General features: G+C 37.1%; 2 protein-coding genes and 1 long non-coding RNA gene across 4 annotated transcripts in view; 2 read left to right on the forward strand and 1 right to left on the reverse strand.

The window, feature by feature from the left end:
* Window positions 1–6615: 6615 nt before the first annotated feature.
* LOC134825111 (zinc finger protein 492-like) lies at window positions 6616–8782 on the forward strand. Its single transcript, XM_063837250.1, has one exon. It carries the CDS (start codon window positions 7024–7026, stop codon window positions 7738–7740), a length of 717 nt encoding a protein of 238 aa, XP_063693320.1. The 5' UTR covers window positions 6616–7023; the 3' UTR covers window positions 7741–8782.
* Window positions 8783–12871: 4089 nt separating this feature from the next.
* Window positions 12872–14445, forward strand: LOC134825271 (uncharacterized). Its single transcript, XR_010161526.1, has 5 exons — window positions 12872–13458; window positions 13607–13680; window positions 13814–13885; window positions 14005–14142; window positions 14267–14445. It is a non-coding gene; the product is annotated as an uncharacterized LOC134825271 (long non-coding RNA).
* A 3414-nt stretch (window positions 14446–17859) lies between these two features.
* The window catches only part of LOC134825302 (uncharacterized), a 90100-nt gene continuing 88120 nt past the window's right edge, over window positions 17860–19839 (reverse strand). For both annotated transcript variants that reach the window (XM_063837465.1, XM_063837466.1), the window contains one exon: window positions 17860–19638. In XM_063837465.1, coding sequence (XP_063693535.1) covers window positions 19393–19638 — 246 coding nt within the window. In that variant the 3' untranslated portion in view covers window positions 17860–19392. The remainder of the gene's footprint in view (window positions 19639–19839) is intronic.

The following is a 19839-nucleotide window of genomic DNA, read 5'->3' on the forward strand; positions in this document are numbered from 1 at the left end:
GAAACATTCAGTTAATACTATTACAGAATCATTCAGACATGTATTTGAATTAGCTCACTCCCTTCCTCCAATGAACTCAACATTGCTTCAACATTTGTTCTCGTTAAGGAGTTAAGGACATATTATATAATAATTGGAAACATCCGTCCGTATTCTCCGTTATCGATCTGCCAGAAACATGTGGATAAATTGTCTTAACTCATATCTATTCCCTTGACAGGGCATCCTTAAACATGATAAAACATATGTTAAACATACCATAACATTAGGTTCATTTCTATATCTATTATGGAGCTCTCCGTGTAACTAAAAATCACGTACTGTTTAATATTAGAAAACACTCTCCATCCCTCCCGCTTTATACCTCACGGCTAAATGCCTTGTGTTTGAGTGTACGGTCTCTTAACATCGCGTTGTTAACAGTTCATTGTTAGATCATGTTACGATGTTGCTCATTCATCTCTATACTTTCTTCGTTTTAAAGTCTCTTGATTTGACTGCAGAAACGCAATTGTTCATGTTATCTGATATCGAGAACTTTTCTGAGTATCGGGTTCTTTTTGTCTTGTTTACTTCGTGAATTGGGCACTTTTGTTCGTTTTCCTAAATCGTTTGTGATATTTCAATGAACTGAACTTTCCGTACATTTTTCTGCTGTTTTGGTTTAATATTCCGGGATTCATGTTCGGAGCGATAGTGGTAAGTGAGAAGTGAGAAGGAGAGAGTGTGAGTGTGAGTGTGTGGTCGTTCATATTAAGCAAGTCTGAGGGGGGAAGAGGGGTTTATAATGATTACGATAGTAATCACATAAACCCATGGCCATGGGATTACGTTGGGGGGGGGGGGGTTAAAAGGAGCTAAAAAGCTGAAATAAATACGTAATATAAATAGTGATCGACCCCTGGAGTGTGTGTGTGTAAAGTGAATCATCATTACAGTATGTCAAGTTTGAAGTTATAATATATCTGCAATTTTCCTATCCCTTTTTATTATGGAAGCGATATAATCAAACAGCGATCAGTACAGCAACATTTTATTGACGGATTGCGTGGGATTACCACATACAGCATTATGATTTACAAAAAATATAGAGACCCTAAGTTGTTTGAAATATTATTTTACTTCGCTAGTGACTACTTACAAATCAACTCACCAACTCGAATATCGTAAGCTGGAATGAAGTTTTAAACATTAATGCGCACATGACCTTAATCTGCGATAAAAATATGCACTGATAAATTAATTATTATTTAATCGCTATTAGATTGTATTAATTAACATAACCTCCTCATCCGGCAGGGCGTGTGTAATCGGTGCAGCCCTCATAATCCTGCTTGTCGTCTGGTAATTAGTAGCAGGATCGCGCAACATGGACAAGGGTGTGTACAAGGTTGAAGGAAACGAAGACAGTTCGATCTGGAATACGGTAACCTGCCACCAACCTCCAAAAAACTCTTTAGTGCGCGAAAGGGAACATGGAAGTTGTGACTGTTAATGTGACGATTAGTTAATTATTATTAATTAGTTAATTGAATGATAAGATGATTGTCCAATAATATCGGTTGATGTGTAAAGAAACGAGGAATGTGACGTGTCAGTATTCTCCAGTGAATTGTGAGTGATGTGATGACGTTCATCAAGTGTGACGTCATAATTTGAACGTCCACCACGTGGTTAGACCTCGGTAACTTTGTTATAAAACGAAATATATTATGTAATTTATAAAGTTGACCTTTTTTTTATATGGAGCGCTGAGTCTCGCTGCGGTTCAGAATTTTAGAATGAGAAATTTGGTTATGCACGTTTTTGGGGTAATTTGTTGTGAAGCGAAATTATATTTTTCTTGTGTTTGATGAGATCACGAATAAGACTATTTTAATTGTGTTTGACTTATCACGAGAGATAGCATCGATTTAGTTTTGCTGTTAAGGGTTGGACTTACAAATATATTGACGTTTATTTGAATTTTTTTATGTTTTGACAATTAAATTGATGAAAATCTGTATGATTAATTGACGATGGTGTTCGTTCCGAGAAAAATGTTTTAATTTGAGTTATGAGATCGTTGCATTAACAGAAATTCGATTATTTATTAGACGACCACCTAAACATGGAATCATTTTATTTACAAGTTAGCTTTTTTAGATTAGGAGTAATGGTTAAAATAATAAATACATTTTTATTTTAGAATCGACAATTTTACGTTTTACCCGATAAGTTAAACAAAACCTAACTCATCTTTAAACGTTTTTTTTTATTTCAATATTGATATCGCCCCCCCCCTCCCCTTGCAAACTGTCAGCCGTTTTAATTAATTGTTGCTAGCAATTTAGCGGACGTATAATATTAATTCCCAGATTATTTGAATGGTGCGATATGTTTATGTACAATATGTCCCGTGAGCCCATATAAGGAGATAAATATGTTTTGTTAACATCAAGTTGTCATGAATACCCGAAATAAGAGTGAAACTTGCTTGATAATAGCCCTTTTTTCTTGTTTTCTGGAAATGTTTGCTTCTATGGAATCAGAAACATTTTTATTGTGAATATAACCGATGAAATACCGGTCATAATTTTAGTTCTCGTTTTTGTTTGGTTTACTTGTTTTAGTTACTGACTTCAGAGCGAAATGCCTTAACTTCTGTTGCAAATTTACCATTATTATCATGATACTTTTCATGTAAAATTTTAGATATCGCCAAATAATACATTACATTTCTGTCTTATGAAAGAGAATGACTGCAATTCTACCTCCGCATTTTTAGTCTTAATGATGATAATTTTTGTCGCTGACTTGAGTGTTTAATTAATAAATATCTAATGTAACTTATCTCGTTTATCTTGTCTAAAATCTCTAACGATCGAATTAAAATCGCACACCTTCACAATACATCTAAAATGCAAAGTGTGGTAGTGTAAAATAGTGTAATAAATTTCGTGTAAAAATAGATATTTAAAAATAGTTAGCGTAAAATTGATGTAACTTATTATTTATATCAATTTCCTATTATATATATGTTACTATGGAGGAAAAAATTACGGTGGCTAATGGGTGATATTTATTTCGTTGGCCCTCAAATGGTCCTGCAGATCCAGTCTTAACCTTAATTTTAAATTGGACATAACTTTTCTTGCTGAGTAGCTCTGAACGTTCGGGTATAGATGCTGTTAGTGGAAGACTGGCCTCCAGCTCGCCATTTTTGAGATTCAAGCAAATCGATTTGAAGTTCAAAGGAGTGCAGGATGTTCAGCTCGACAAAATACGATAGAATTTATTTCATAGGGGTAAAACCTAATAGTTGGGTTAAAAGGGCGACTGTTGGTATTATCATAAAATCATCATAGTCCTAACAATGATTAAAGGGCTCCATCTAATCTAAGTACATGAGTAGAACCTGATTACACCTGGTTAGCTTTAGTAAGCAGACTTACGGCCGGATGCCGACGGCTTGTATTCAGAGGGGAAGAGTCGGTGACGTACATAATTGTCCACAAGGTCTTCGGATAAGTTCCCCACCTAATAAGGTGGACCTTTATCTCAAAGAGAGCTTTTTGAGTTTAGATTAATTTCGATCCACAGTTTTAGGGTTCCGGTCCACGGTATTATAAACCGATGTAACTTTAAGATTTAGTAATTGTTATTCCCTAATTCATGATTCAATTTTGAAGAACTTTTGGTAGAGGCTAACTGTATTATATTAATTTTAGCGGTCTGTTACTAATTAACAAGTTGAAAGAGTAACATAATTAGGCCGGCAGAATATCGGTATTGGGTTTAATAAGAGTACTGTAGTGTAACTATAGTCTACCTGGGACTCACCCCATGGTATGCATGCATTTTACTTTATAAAATTAACTGAACTTACTTTTAGTTATTTACGAATATTTTAAATTTATGGACATGTTACTTGCCTTCACGGGAAATGAATACAATATGTTGGTATAGAAATAATAAACTGCCTTTAACTGGGCCTAGCTTTTTCCCCGGGTATACGATATGTTACGTTTTTACTTAACCTCTTGTTTGGGTAACTTAAACTTAACAAACGACCTTTGGTGTGCCGGACTCCAAGAATATTAATAAAAGAAAACACGGGTTAGTTGTAAACGTATGTTGGACGAGTTCGTTTCGTTTACTCAGAAGATGAATCCGAGATTGTGGAACCAGATGATACGGTTTTTGAGGCATTTTGATACGGTCATTTTAGTCTGTTAAAGTAGTTTCAGAATGCTGGAAATGGTTTCACGGTGTAGGGGGATGTGTTTACTAACTATTTTGACGCCAAAATTGTCGCCAGAGGCTACCTGAGTCATGGAATGAATGGAATGAACAAAAATGAAATTTTTTCTAAAACTCGTCGGATTGCCCAGGATTACAAACAAGCAGCAAGCATGTGAATCCTTCTTGATAAGGTTCAGATCACGTTTGATCGCATGCAGGGTTCTTGTCTCCGATAGATCAGATCATTGTCTTCTAAGAAGATCATATCCTCGTTCTTGCCCCCTCTGGCTCCTGTGGATCTCATCATTACTCGATAAGCATCGGATCAAATGATTGCCTCAAAAACCGTATCATCTGGTTCCACAATCTCGGATACTCAGGAATTAGCTTAATTAGATAGGAAATGGAACCAAGTCTCTAGTGGGCGTTCTGGGAGTGCTAGGGCCACCAAACTTTGCAGGAACACTATTAGGGTCAATACCAAACGATTCCGACCTGTTTTGGGGCAATCCGACGAGTTTTAGAAAAAAATTCATTTTTGTTCATTCCGTTCATTCCATGACTCAGGGAGCCTCTGGCGACAATTTTGACGTCAAAATAGTTAGTAAACACATCCCCCTACACCGTACAACCATTTCCAGCACTCTGAAACTACTTTAACAGACTGAAATGACCGTATCAAAATGCCTCAAAAACCGTATCATCTGGTTCCACAATCTCGGATACTCAGGAACTAGCTTTTTGATACGGAAATGGAACCAAGTCTCTAGTGGGCGTTCTGGGAGTGCTAGGGCCACCAAACTTTGCAGGAACACTATTAGGGTCAATACCAAACGATTCCGACCTGTTTTGGGGCAATCCGACGAGTTTTAGAAAAAAATTCATTTTTGTTCATTCCGTTCATTCCATGACTCAGGGAGCCTCTGGCGACAATTTTGACTTCAAAATAGTTAGTAAACACATCCCTCTACACCGTACAACCATAATTATCTATTTTTGATCCAAATTATAGTCAAAATAACGTTGGTTCCAAACCGTATCAAAACCGTATCAAAACCGTATCATTGGTTCCAAATTGGTTCCAAAATCTCGTTTACTATACACGTCAATTGATCATTTAGACTTTACAACTTTTGTTTATTACTTTTTGCAAACAACTAAACAAAGCTAGATATCCGAGTCTTTTGCGAATTCAGGTGACGATGTAGAAGTTCTTGAGGTTCTTTTGACATGCAAAAGAATATGTGCATTTTAATTTGTTATCTTCAATTTGAATGGATAAACTGAAAGTTTTGAACTTACCTTTAACGATTCTAATTAAAAATTCTAATCAAAATTGCAATTGACACTATACTGCTTCAAGTACACTTTTATGAAACTCGTAGTCGAACTCCAGGATTGGCACCATTTATTTTAACAAACTTTCAATGTTCGGGAATCCCGGGATTTAAAAATGAGATCGGGAATGACTTCACTAGTTTGCAAGCATTAAATTTGTAAATCTATTGCTTACACGTGCAGTATTTAGACAATTTCAAATTGGCTTTGTGAGCCACTCATAAATTACATAGGAGAATTTTACTCATTTTAACCCCATCTACCATCGTTGCCTTAAGTCTTAAAATTGAAAACCCCTCGTATCACCAGACAATTGGGGGGGGGGGGGGGGGGGGAGGCATCAACCTCATGGTTCTAGCCTAGTTATATAATTATATATATATAACTATATATAGTAATTTGACCAAAACCCATCATGGGTAGAGTGGACCGCTGCCAGTGCTCTCTTTTCCAAACAAAAGGAAATGTCAATGATATTAATTTGAATAACCGTCCGCAAATGCAAAATGATACCGACAACCGAGAATGAAATCGGTCGCTCGCTTTTATGTGGAGGTTTTTCCTTTAAAACCTCCACATAAGTGTTTATTATTCCTGTCATCTTTGACATTATAAATATAAATTAGAATGTTTTGAACTAAAAATAAACCTGTTGAACGACTTTCCATTATATGAGCCTTAATGCCTGAAAAACAGCTTCTCCAAGTTATTAAATTTAAAGTAAAGGCTCTGTGCTATTGGCTATGAGTATGGTCATGTCTACTTTTATTATGTGTAAACATTTGGGACCTACACGTTGATATTTTATCAAACACTTTATAATCAGAGCTATACTATTGTTTATTTTTAATTTTAATTTTAATTTTTTGTCCTATATAAATCAAAATTCCGATCAGTAACATTTAAGGTCATGACTCAATGAGACAATTTTACTTACTTTAGATTACATCGATTCAAAAATAGATCGTAGTTTAAAAGTTATTACAATAAACGTTACGGTCTGTACTCTGTACTTAAACATAAACTTTATTTGGTAATGATAACACCTTTCAGAATGGCAGAATGTGGACAACAAGATGTGGAACTGGAAGGGTTCGTTAAAAAAGAAGTATCAGACATCGACACCTTTCAGTCAACTACAATCTTTTATCAAATAACGCGTCCAAGTTTGAAGATGATACAAAATATCACCTTGACCTCGAAATAAAGACCGAAGATTTAACAGCCGAAAATTTCGAACTTGGAAATGGAACTGCACAATTGTTTTTAAACACTGAAGGAACAAAAATAGAAGTATTGACCCCAAAAAGTGAACCTCTAGACGGTGAATGTAATGCAAGTCCAGCCAGCTCCTCTCTTTCTGATGATCCTCTCAATACCAACCCTCAGAACAGTGTGGATATCTCCCAATCTATTAGTATTGGAGAAACTGTTCTGTCTGAACGCAATTTAAAGAAGTACATGTCGACTCGTACTGGAGAGAAACCTTATAAATGTGATGTTTGTAGCTACTCAGCCGCGCAAATTAGCCATCTTATTTGTCACAAACGAAAACACGCCGGAGAGAAACCTTATAAATGTGATATTTGTAGCTACTCAGCCTCGCAAAATGGCGCTCTTGCTTCTCACAAACGAATACACACTGGAGAGAAACCTTATAAATGTGATGTTTGTAGCTACTCAGCCGCGCAAATTAGCAATCTTATTTGTCACAAACGAAAACACGCCGGAGAGAAACCTTATAAATGTGATATTTGTAGCTACTCAGCCTCGCGAAGTGGCACTCTTGCTTCTCATAAACGAACACACACCGGAGAGAAACCTTATAAATGTAATATTTGTAGCTACTCAGCCTCACAAAGTAGCCATCTTGCTTCTCACAAACGAATACACACTGGAGAGAAACCTTATAAATGCGATATTTGTAGCTACTCATTCACGGGAAGTGGCGCTCTTGCTTCTCACAAACGAATACACACTGGAGAGAAACCTTATAAATGTGATGTTTGTAGTTACTCAGCCACGCGACTTGACACTCTTATTTGTCACAAACGAAAACATACTGGAGAGAAGCCTTATAAATGTGATGTTTGTAGCTACTCAGCCACGCAAATTAGCAATCTTACCACCCACAAACAAAAACACACTGGATTCTTACCTGGGGATCCCAGGCTATAATGTTCATAAATAAACGAATAGAGATTAGGCGGAATGACAGTCTGAGCGCCGCCCAGTAAACTGGATTCTGGAAAGAAGATTTACCCATATTGCCTATAGTTTGTGTAACTACAGGGCTAGCCGATCAAGTAGTTTGAAGAGAAATTAAATATAGTGATTCACGCTAGAGAGAAACTTTACCTATGGGCCATGTACTATGTAGTTTGTGTAATTCCGACTCTTGCTACATCAAATAGTCTAGGATTTTAAATAAAACGGCGAATTGTAGTCATTCGAAGTCACACCTCACACGTGTTGAATTATACTAAAGAACGTTGTAATTATATTGTTTCAATAACGATTTGGATTTTCCTATTATATAATTTCAACTTGCAACTAAAATTGATTGTTCTAAAAGTTCTGACTTGTTTCCTTTTGTGATTTTCACATATTTTTTGTGTAAAAATTATTTTTCATTTGAACATTTTGATTTAAAATTTACCACCTGCTCCAGCATCCAGTCGAAGCCGCGGATCCTTGATCTATTGCTACTATTTTTACTGCAATGTCTTAATTCCGTGATGCTCGCTAAATCAGCTGGATCCACTGTACTACATTTACATTTCCATGAATTTTTCTGAACCGAAACTTTGCATTAAACTCACAGACAGGTGATCGTTAGATAAATATTAATTATAATACATGTTGTATACCTACCTCTTTTCGCGCGTGAAAAGTGGTATATACAACGTGTATACACTATACATTGATCTACATGTTTCAGCTTCTATAGCCATAGGATTGGTATAGAAATTTGCTTTTCCAATATATTGTGTAATTGGTGAGTAACGTTAAATCTTTAAGTTCTCTATTTAGGGGTTCAAAACAATTAGGGACAATTTAAATATTACGAAAGCCAGCATAAAATTTGCGGATCAGCGCAATTTGGTTTATTCATTCTATATTAACATATAACTTAATATTGAAACGTGTCGATGAGAGAATGTATCATTTGTAATATAATACCCAAATGGAGTAATCATGGTAGCTTTGCAGAAATAAAACTCAGGGTTTGATAATAACATAATTGTATTAAGAGGTTAAATAATTTAATGGAAAATAAGATTAAACAATTTAGAAGTGGGTAAAGACGATAAATTGCCACTTGATCAAAGAGTTCCCGGCGATTAATCTATTTCTTAAATATATTTTATCATTAATAGTGATTTACTTGACTGTAAAGTGTTAAATTGTGTATCAATAAAACGTTGCTAACTTTATCCTATAGTTACCATGACTAAAATACAAAGTTGAAAGTGGAAAGAAAGACTTCATATAAATAGTTCGAAGCTGAAATACCATAATACTTCTCATAAGGAGTCCTAGATGTGTCTCATAAAATTAATAAAATTGTCATTGTTTGTCTTAACATCTCCTGCCCCTGTAGCAGAGTAAGGACCGACAACATTGATTGTTGTTTCTTAACTTAATGCAATTAAATCTGTGAGTCCTGCACACACTACCAGGAATTGTACCTGAAATAGAAAGTATAATAATAATGAAGCAGGCAAGTTAGAGTTTACTACATTAACACTTTTATCAAATTATTGATGTAAAAATATGAGCCAGCCTGCTGAAAGCTGGTGTATGTATAATAAGTCTATCGCAAAGATAACGTGTAAAATGATTTAAGAGGGGAGGAGAAGGAGACTAAGAAGGTAAATTAAATTGGTTTAAATTAAATGTGAACGATCTCTTACCATCATATTTATTGACAACAGCCTCCCCCAGCAAGGTGTGGCATTCCAACGCTGATAGTTCCCTCAACATGCAGGGACACGTTATGAGTCGGGGTGGCTGTGAACTTGTTATACTTATAGGACATTGTGTTGTAGCCCTGGATACTGAAAACAATGTTTTTATATCTCGTTACAGACCATATTGTTATAGTTAGAACTTGCAACACTTTTTAATTGTTAATAATAATATGCTTGTTGAATGTTGGGCTTGCAATGAGGTAGAAAGCGAGTGATCCATAACATCGCAATAAACCTGGTTTCCAAGCTCAGACTTGTAAATTGTTGTAACAAATCCTAAAACTTACCTTCAATCTCCTCCGCGAAATCATCATTAGAAACAGACATCACGTCTGCTTGACCCAAAGAAACAATAACGAAAAAAACGAACAAAAACTGCATCTTCTCCACTGAATCTGAGAAATTTACATGTATCAGATAGAAATATTCCACAATTTAAAAGTACTGACCGTACCCCTCTTTTATACAGGAATAAGTCTCAGTTCCCAGGTATGTACCGCTCACTTGATCAGCTCGAAACAGACCCCTGAGTAGGCCCTGGTTTGTGGAGGTGAGCACGATCTACAAAATGGAAACTATGTTTTTGGTGCATTTCCACCTAATATCAGGGAATATTTTGAAGTGTACTTTTTGTTAACTCGACTCTCCCATGAATATTGAGTAACCACTGTGCACATGGAACTAGATTTAGAAACTACTCGACTGAGAGTTAAACGGAAGTTAAAGCGGAATCTTCACGCGGGATGAAGAACATTTTATTTCACTGGAGTAGAGGGGGATTTTGGGGATTCTTTTGGGTCCATCTACTTAGGATGTCCGGCAAATAAGGAGGGGGTGGTTTTGGAATTTCGGACAAATCCGGACAGGGGAGGGGGTGGTCTGAAAATCTGAGATTTTGACGGACGTCCTAAGTAGATGGCCCCTTTGTTTCAGCTGATATTTTAAAATTAAATTTACCCCGATTAGGTATCAAAAGCAAAGTAATAGTGTTGCTACACAATAGTTTTTAACATAAAGTTATTTAAAATAAAAATAATATGTATTTATATCATAATCATAACCATACCCTCTCAAGAAAATCACAAAGTCAGATGTGTCTTTATCACTATCGAGAGATTCTACCCAGCATCAACAATCAAAATCAGGATCGAATATAAATACAGAATACAAATGATTTTCATCTGCCACCGGTCCCACCCTTTGACTTTAATTCATCCAACTTAAAAGAGACTGAGACGGATAGCAGCTTCAAACGTCATTACATACTGTCTCTCGTTTCTATTTCTCATCAAATCCAGTACGCGTTATAAATACCATAAAAAACATAATAGTATTAGTAACTACTTTTCAAACAAGTGAAACACTCGAAATATGTGGCCGGCAGACGAATCGTTTCATGGAATATAGTTGAACAATAGTTCAAACTTCAAATTACAAATTATGTAATATCAAGTACAATTATGTAATATTAATGACATGATATTCTTTTGTATTATATTTTTCTTTACATTTTACGTGAAGCTCAGTCGTGCGGTACGGGTAGTGTTTGGTGACACTAATGACAATGTCTAATACATGTATTAATTGCACAAATGCAAAACTATTGCACCGATTGCGAAAGATACCTGGCCGGAGAGTCAGCAACCTGGAGCATGGAGAGAGGTTTGGAGAGAATTAACAATTCGAGTTCAAGGAGGTATTAATTATCAGCATCATAATTAGTATCATTAGTCACTAATAAATAAATAAGTAGTACCATGCAGTGGTAATGACATAGTCATAATCTGTTTCACAGTGCAGCCATGATAGTGGTTATGTCTCAACACTAACATCGCGTACTTTTAGTGAAATGAAATATATTGTGTAATGCCAATGGTGAAAACTATGACTTAATTTCTGCAGAATATCACGAGGAATATAATAGTTAAGAATTTGACTTTTAGAAAACATGTTCATGACAACGACATACGATGTGGTCGTTAAAATTCGATCTTCAATATATTCAGTCTCTAGCATCTAGACGCCATTCAAATTTGAAATTACTCTCCACTCATTTACATGTTTACCATTCCTCCATTTCATCGATCTGGATATATCTAGAAGAAATAAACAAACTTTTATTATCAAACATACTTATAGGCAAACACTGCAAATACTTATTAAGGTTTAAAGTGGAATTAGCTTACCTGAGGACCTCAGGCTTTTCTGTTCATATAAACAAATTGTGCTTGTAGAATTTATATCATAAACCGATCATAAACCGATTGCAGATGCGGCAGAAACAGAATGACAGGCTGAGCGCCGCCCAGTAAGGAATAAGGATTGGCTTGAGGCCGAGATAAACAGTAAGAAAAGCTGACCTAATTCTAATCAGCTGAAAATAAGTGGCATGGCAGGTGAGATTGTTTGTTGTTAACTTAATCTGCTTCCCTTATCACTTATAGTTATAGTTATATCACCATTCACCGTGTAACTGTAAGACTAAGGAGATGGTGCAGTGCTCGGTACATGCAGATAAAACATTGTTGTGAGTAGATAATAGTGAATGAATGGGGCCGCTCGTTGGCACGAGAACCACGTCATCCGCGTCTGCTTATGACATTAATAACTGTTTAGTGCAGTTGGATCTAGAAAATTAGTTAGAATAGAGCAGGAGGAAAAGAAATCAATTATACATATATGTATATCAGTGTGTTGTATTTGGAATCTTAATACTGTTTAAATTTTATATCTTTATTCTATATTTATTATTTTATACTTATGTGAATGTCTAAGTCTATTTAAGACTATTTAAGTGTATTTTATGTAAAATCATTTATTACTTTTATGTTTTATTACTATTATATTCATATCAGACCTATAGTGAACAAATAATAATATGTGTTGAAGGGATGACCCTGATAGTAGGTAGTGCGCCATCGACAGTGAGCCGCGCGTGCCGACTGTAGGATGGTTTTTTAGCGCTAATTTCGGCCAGCACAATTTTCTTCAAACAAATAGATATTGAGTATCCTTCCCGACCTCCGATTGCAACAAAAATTGGTAAGCTTACTCATAGACTTACAAGAAAAGTGTCCGAAAAATTTAAAGCATATCCAACCATCAGACATTATGTTACAGCTAAAAGCAGCTTAACGGGTGATACTCGTAAAATATCTCAATCTGTTCCATATATTGTGTATTGGCAATTGGACCGTCGACGAGTCCAACTCGGCGCGCGTCCTGGTAGGTTGTAAACCTACAAAAAGCAGCGTATTTTGCCCCATTTTGATCACTATATGAATATCAACTCCGATATCCACCAAATTTTTCGGACAGTTGTGAAAGCTGTTAGGTAGGGGTATAGTGAATTGAAGGTGAACAGGTTTGCAAATATCTCACGGCCTGTATTAGTATCTTATAAAATATTTATACTGAGAGACGGGTAGTCGGTCGATTAATTTAAAGTCTTTATCAATTTAGAAAATATTAGGAGTCAGCGTAACAAGCTGAAAGTTGTAAGGTTTGTATGATTGAAATGTCTCACGGCGTGAAGCTGTAGTTAGTATTTTAAGCCGTTGTAAATTAGTAGTTATTTGGAATTGTGACGTTCCCGGTGGGAAAAGTAGTGGCTTGAAGATTGTTAAAGTTTCAAATTTATTAGAACTTATAGTTAAAAGAATACTTACAATTATTTTAACAGCATTGATTTTTGATTATTGTGTTGACGAACTAGCCGAGGTGTTACAAGAGTGCCATGAGAATCAACTCCCCCTTCAACTCCCCAAAGACCTGTCAACCAGCAGTCTACAAAAAGGGGAGCTCGCCTGCTGCTCGCCGCCTTCCGCCTTTCGCCTTCTGCATTCACCTGTTCCTATCATGGCCCGGGGTCTTGCTCTGCTGTATCCGTTCTCTCTCCACATGTTACTCATTTCTATTATAGGTTCGTAATTTAGATTAAGTTCTTAATCATGTTATTGTCATTGATTGCATTCGTATCAAAAGGTTGATGTTAAAGATTAGTTCGTACTTAGGTCAATTTCCGTCGTATAATGCTTAATATGCTGTTAATATACATAATATCTCATCAGATTCCTCGCACTACTAGTACTATCTGTTCCCGATAGATCCTTCCAGAATTAGGCTATGGAGTTCCTTTCCTGAGGTAAAAATCTTACGTAAACCTTAATCCATCGTTCATAATCATAGCACTTTTCCACTTGTTAACGTTGACGATTGTAGTATTATAGTTATTTCCTGTGTACTAATTATTAGTTCTAATAGTTATTAATTTCCAGGCAATATGACGGTGATACCCAACCCACTTGCTCTGCCTGTCCTCACCTAAGCTCCACCAGTCGTATTGCTTCGTAAGTTTATTACGTCTTCATTAAGAGGTTCCTACGATAGATTTTCCCTTAATTTAACTTAATCAATCTGAATATTGTCACTACTTAAACGCTCCGTACTTATAATTATCTTACTTCAGATTGATTCCCCCCTCCTTCCTCGAGAACCGTTCGTCACTATGTTAGATCCTCGGGATGACCATGCAAGATGGTTCAGTTCTAGTTGACATTCCACTATATGAAAAGACCAGATCGCCACTTTATATTCTTATTCCTTGGTTAATAAATTATACTTATAGTGATTCTAGTTCGTAAGTTATCTAGAAGTAGGAAATTAATACCTATATTCCGTATAATTAGTGTGGTCTATTAAATTTGTATTGATATATGATCTCTTCAGAGAGAGAGAGAGAGAACCGGAACAGCGACCTCGTGAATCATCCTATTTAATCGCTTCACCCTCGCCACATTCGCTACTACTTCAATTATTGGGGTAAATGGACATTAAGACTAAGTTATGAGATATGAGAGTTAAATTAATATTGTAGTCCTATTTAACCCAATTATTTTACAACCCTTTATTAATTTGTTTTAATTGGTTATCTTCCAGATATAAATTCACCTTAAATTCTGAAATCCATAATTACAATAGAAATTACTGTCCTAAAATTGTATCTGTACAAAGAGAGTTTGGGCTGGGACTACTTCCCCGAGAGAGTCTCAAACCGGAGGTATTCCATAATATCGGAACCTGAATTTCCATACTCTAGTTAAAAGGAGCCCATTATACGTAGTTAAATTAATGTCATCTAAATTTAATGAAATATAATAAATAAATAATCTCTAGAAGTCATGGAAAATTGGAGCATTAAATAGGCCGTTAAGTAAGTTGTCGTGCTGAAACCCGAGTACGCCTCTTAACAAAAGCCCTATTTGCTATTAGTATTTGAAGGTCTTCGCCAATTTTCAGAATGATCTCATTCAAGGAACCGAATAATACGACAAAAATCAACGAATTTGGTCAAATTACGCGACTTTTACCATTTTGCATTTACAGCTATTTTTGCTCCAAAAGCTGCGCAGCATCAAATATGGCACCTAGGCGAAACTCACTGATCTTTCCAAAAAGGTATGACAAATTTGGTATTGTGAAAATTCTCACAGTCTTTAGAAAACAGTGGCACAAAAATTTTAAAAATCCGAGCAAGTTTATTTTGATCGTGCACCCCCTACTGATAGTGATAACAAATCTTTTTCCGTGGTTCTAAAATAAATATGTTGTTGTTGATGACATGGACAGAAACAAATTTTGCAGAAAATTCGGGAAAAGAAATTAACCGCGATGAATCGGCCATCGGGTTACTGGGCGGCGCTCAGCCTGTCATTCCGCCGAATCTTTGTTATGTTTATGAACATAATAGCCTGGGGTCCCCAGGTAACCATCGGGGTTTGCGGTAATGGCAAATGGGTAAATCAGTTGTCACACGTTGTAGGTTTACAACCTACCAGGACGCGCGCCGAGTTGGACTCGTCGACGGTCCAATATATGGAACAGATATTTTACGAGTATCACCCGTTAAGTCACACGTTGACCTTGTAGAACTAAAACTGCCGCGCAGTACAAGTAGTAAAACGACAATGAGGGTCACATGATGAACGTAATACAATTACAAGGTAAATCAGGGTTTTTGGTTTTACTATGCAATAATTTTGAGAACTGTGGTGTGGGTTGATACATGTTACGTATCCCATTGATATTGTCATACGTTGTATGACCCCCCTGTAGCGTCACTATAGTGAAACGACCGTGGGGGTCACCACGTGATACAAGGTTGATACATGTTACGTATCGCCGCCGCGAATCCGCGAAGCGGCGGCGCGCGCTTCGCGCGCGAAAAGTGGCATGCAACGTACAACGTATGTCAAGATGTGGGCTGTTTTGTGTTTGTATTCAGCAGATTAAGGAGGAGTCGCAGTGAAAAATATATATCACTATCAGGTATGGAGTCAAAGTTTCAGCTGAAACCATCATGGTGCATGGTTGTTTTTATTTGAAAAATACATTTGAATTTTGTTCCGTTTTCCGCTTTTTCAACTTTGCTATTGAGTACCAACATAAACATTTTAAAGAACTTATGGCATGGGCAATTTTGCAAGGTTGGCGCTTATCCAAATAGGGAAACTAGTAGACCTTTCTAATTGCAGCATCAGTTGCAGTGTTGCACATTGCACAAGTCCTGCCCCTGGAAGGTTGCCCGGCCACGTGCTGCCGGCAGCACGTGGCCGATCACACGTACATTACTCATACATGAGTCATAGCAGTAGCACCGACAACCGACCAAGCACGAAATAGTACTTAGGCCTAGGGTTACTGGGCGGCGCTCAGCCTGTCATTCCGCCGAATCTTTATGTTTATGAACATAATAGCCTGGGGTCCTCAGGTAAGCCTAGGGGCCATCTACTAGTATTACTACTTAGGACGTCCGCCGAAATCGTAGATTTTCAGATCACCACCCCCCCCCCTGTCCGGGTGTGTCCGAATTTTCAAAACCACCCCCTCCCCCGGACGTACGGATTTCCAGCTACTTTTAAAAGTACAGTTGTGGAACACAACAAGAAAATTGAGAATAATCTTGTGCGAGGGTAGGGACCCAGATGTCGTTTCTAACCCAAATAAACTTTAAGGAGGCTTCTCATCAGTAGCCGTACCTCCTTACTCGGTTTCTGAACTGGAATTCTATTTCTATGGGCTTCCAGACGGCCAGACCGAGTATTACCATCCCATCCTTCTATACTAGAGTCCATCACAAGTAGCACCCACCTTGAAGATCTTTGACACCCAGACACACCCCATTGGCGAACAAACTTTGGATATAATCTTACATGCTCCCGAAGGAATCCGTGGTTTATGGTCTTTCTCATCGTCACCAGCACTTTCACTAGAGAGTAGAGTCACCAGCGCTTTCACTGTAGTCATCAGCCCAATCACTGAAGTGTACAGAAGTACAGTTGTGGAACACAACAAGAAAATTGAGAATAATCTTGTGCGAGGGTAGGGACCCAGAGGCCAGATGTCGTTATTCTAACCCAAATAAACTTTAAGGAGGCTTCTCACCAGTAGCTGTACCTCCTTACTCAGTTTCTGAACTGGAATTCTATGGGCTTCCAGACGGCCAGACCGAGTATTACCATCCCATCCTTCTAGAGTTCATCACAAGCTTAGCACCCACCTTGAAGATCTTGAAATGAAACCAACTCAAATTCATTGCTATTGTTAATAAAATTCAAAGAGTTGAAATAAATGAAACTTTTTCGTTAATTCTGCCAAAATTTCCGGACGTCCGGATTTTCTGAAACCACCCCTCTCCCCCTGTCCGGATTTGTCCGAAATTCCAAAACCACCCCTTCCCTATTTGCCGGACGTCCTAAGTAGACGGCCCCTTACCACGCGCCTCCAATGTGGATTGTGCAGGGATGTCCGACTTTAAACCAATTTATAGCTTAATTGACGATGTCAATCCTTCGCAGATCGGCGTGGCCCAGTCTAGTAGTAGTAGTGCAATATGCATCTTGCCGATCTAACGAAGAAACATTAATTGTGATTTGATGCGCGGAGCGGCCCAGAAGTTGGTAGTGCATTGCATGGCACTACAACCAATTAGCTAAATTCGTGCGGCTAGCCCGCAATATAGTCATAGAGCCGCAACTATATTACATATTAGGCGTGTCCACTGTCCAATACCTGTTTTACCGGTATAGCTTTGCTTTGTCATACGTTGTATGACCCGTCTGTATCGTAGAAACTCTACAGGGGTAGAGTTCCACTATAGTGAAACGACGATGGGGGTCACGACGTGATACAAGCTTTGCTTTAACATTCATCTAACCGGGCCGTGAGTTTTCCATTTTGAGTCTTGAAACTTTATTGAACAATTATGGCCATAATTTTAACTTATAACACGGATAAATTTGAAAAAAGAAAAAAAGAAACATTTTGAAGTGTCGTAAATAAATATAAAACATATTTCAAAGGAGCTAACACATAAGTCTCACTAGTACCGATATATATTATTACTCATCATACACACTAACACCTTGCCCACGTGCTGCCCCGCGCGCGCAGCGGCGGGTATCAAAAAATTAAGTCTCGTGACGTAAGACAAACGAACACATACAAATCTTCCTTTTTACCTTCGAACATGGCAAAACTACTTTATATGGTAATGTATTATGTAATATGTAACCATAGCAACACTACCTCATATGGTAATGTGATTGTAACCATAGCGACACTACTTTATATGGCAACCACTAACCATGTACCCAAATGGGATATGGTAGTTTCATATTTTTATCTAAACGAAATGCCCGAAAAACGTAACAAAGCATTAAAATCATACAGCAAACTGCAAAGATTTGAATTTGGCGGCTGAAACTTAAAAGGGCTTGTTTACATATTAATTTATTACGAAAATTTAAGCCAGGTTTTTATCATTTCAATTTTTAGACCATACCCACCGTGATCCATCACTCTTGTTAGGGTAACATGCGAACAATCCCAAGTTAAATGTTAAAATTAGAAGGAAATCAGTATTTTTTCAATTATCTCAACCGCCAATTTCAAATGTTTCCACTTAAAATACACTAATAATAATAAAATAATAATAATAATAAAATAATAATAATAATAAAACGACAAAATATATCCGTTTAATCCGTTTAATGGTGATCTAACACTACCTTATATTATATGTCACCATAGCAACGACACCAAAAACCAAATCCGGCACTTGTTGCTTCACAATTTCTCTGATACTGAATGGAATCAGACATCAGTGATGACCGATGGTATGATTAAAGCAAATACTTGCTTACTTAAACAGAACATTTTTTTACAAAATCATCAAATGAGACTCAATAGTCAATAACAGTACATAATTACAAATTAATCAGACTACCTTATATGATAGTGTTACCTTAGCAACACTACCTAACTACCTTATAATATGGTATAGTAATGTAACCTTAGTTATCTTACTATCTATAAAGCGAGACTTCCCGCGAAAACCGTGAGAGATAAACCATTCAAATTTTCTTGACTGGGTCGAATGCTTTTATGGCCTTTTGACCAGTATAAAGAAATTAAAAATTGGCCAAGGAATAAGAATTTTAGCTCCCGAAATTGGTGTCAAAATCACTGAATAAATAATTATTGTTGTCTCCTGACGCCACTTCAGGGTTAGCCGGGTTCCTGCTAGTATAACTTTAGCAACGCTACCTTATATGGTTATGTAACCATAGCAGCGCTATCTTATATGTTTATATAACCAACACTACCTTGGGTATTATAACTAAAGCAACGCTACCTTATTTGGTAACTTAACAACAGTAACATTACCCTGTATAGTGTATGGTAACGCAACCATAGCAGCACTACCTTATCTGGTAACGTAACCATAGCAACACTACCTTATTTGGTAACGTAACCATAACAACACTACCTTACATGGTAATGTAACATAATCACACTAAAGTTCGTCATGATATTTAGCACACCCGTTGAAACCCATAACAAGTGGGTTCCCGCACCAATGCCTCTTGTACTGAGGACCGTCCCAAAGGAACGGCTGACTTATACAGATCAGGATGATAATAATTCTAATGAGAGTCTTAAAGCAGATAGTCATGTACTCGGACTTTGAGGGAGGTAGCTCGGAGGGGTCCGGGTTATGGTGGAGATCTGCTGCTAGTTTCTTTAGACCCTCCATTGACACCTGGGATAGTTGTATCATTTAATATACATTTTAGGTTATTGTGCACCGTGATCTTGTGCACCGCGATCTTGTGCACCGTGATCTTGTGCACCGTGATCTTGTGCACCGTGATCTTGTGCACCGTGATCTTGTGCACCTGATCTTGTGCACCTGATCTTGCTGATTTTGAAGAGGACATTGAGATTTGATCTGATAACAGAC

The sequence above is a fragment of the Bolinopsis microptera genome, chromosome 13 (assembly GCF_026151205.1).
Source record: "Bolinopsis microptera isolate Bmic1 chromosome 13, MBARI_Bmic_1.0, whole genome shotgun sequence".
In the NCBI taxonomy this organism is placed as follows: domain Eukaryota; kingdom Metazoa; phylum Ctenophora; class Tentaculata; order Lobata; family Bolinopsidae; genus Bolinopsis; species Bolinopsis microptera.

Bases quoted from the DNA above. Each gene is read 5' to 3' on its own strand.
- LOC134825111 (XM_063837250.1), top strand. From the start codon at position 7,024: ATGTCGACTCGTACTGGAGAGAAACCTTATAAATGTGATGTTTGTAGC.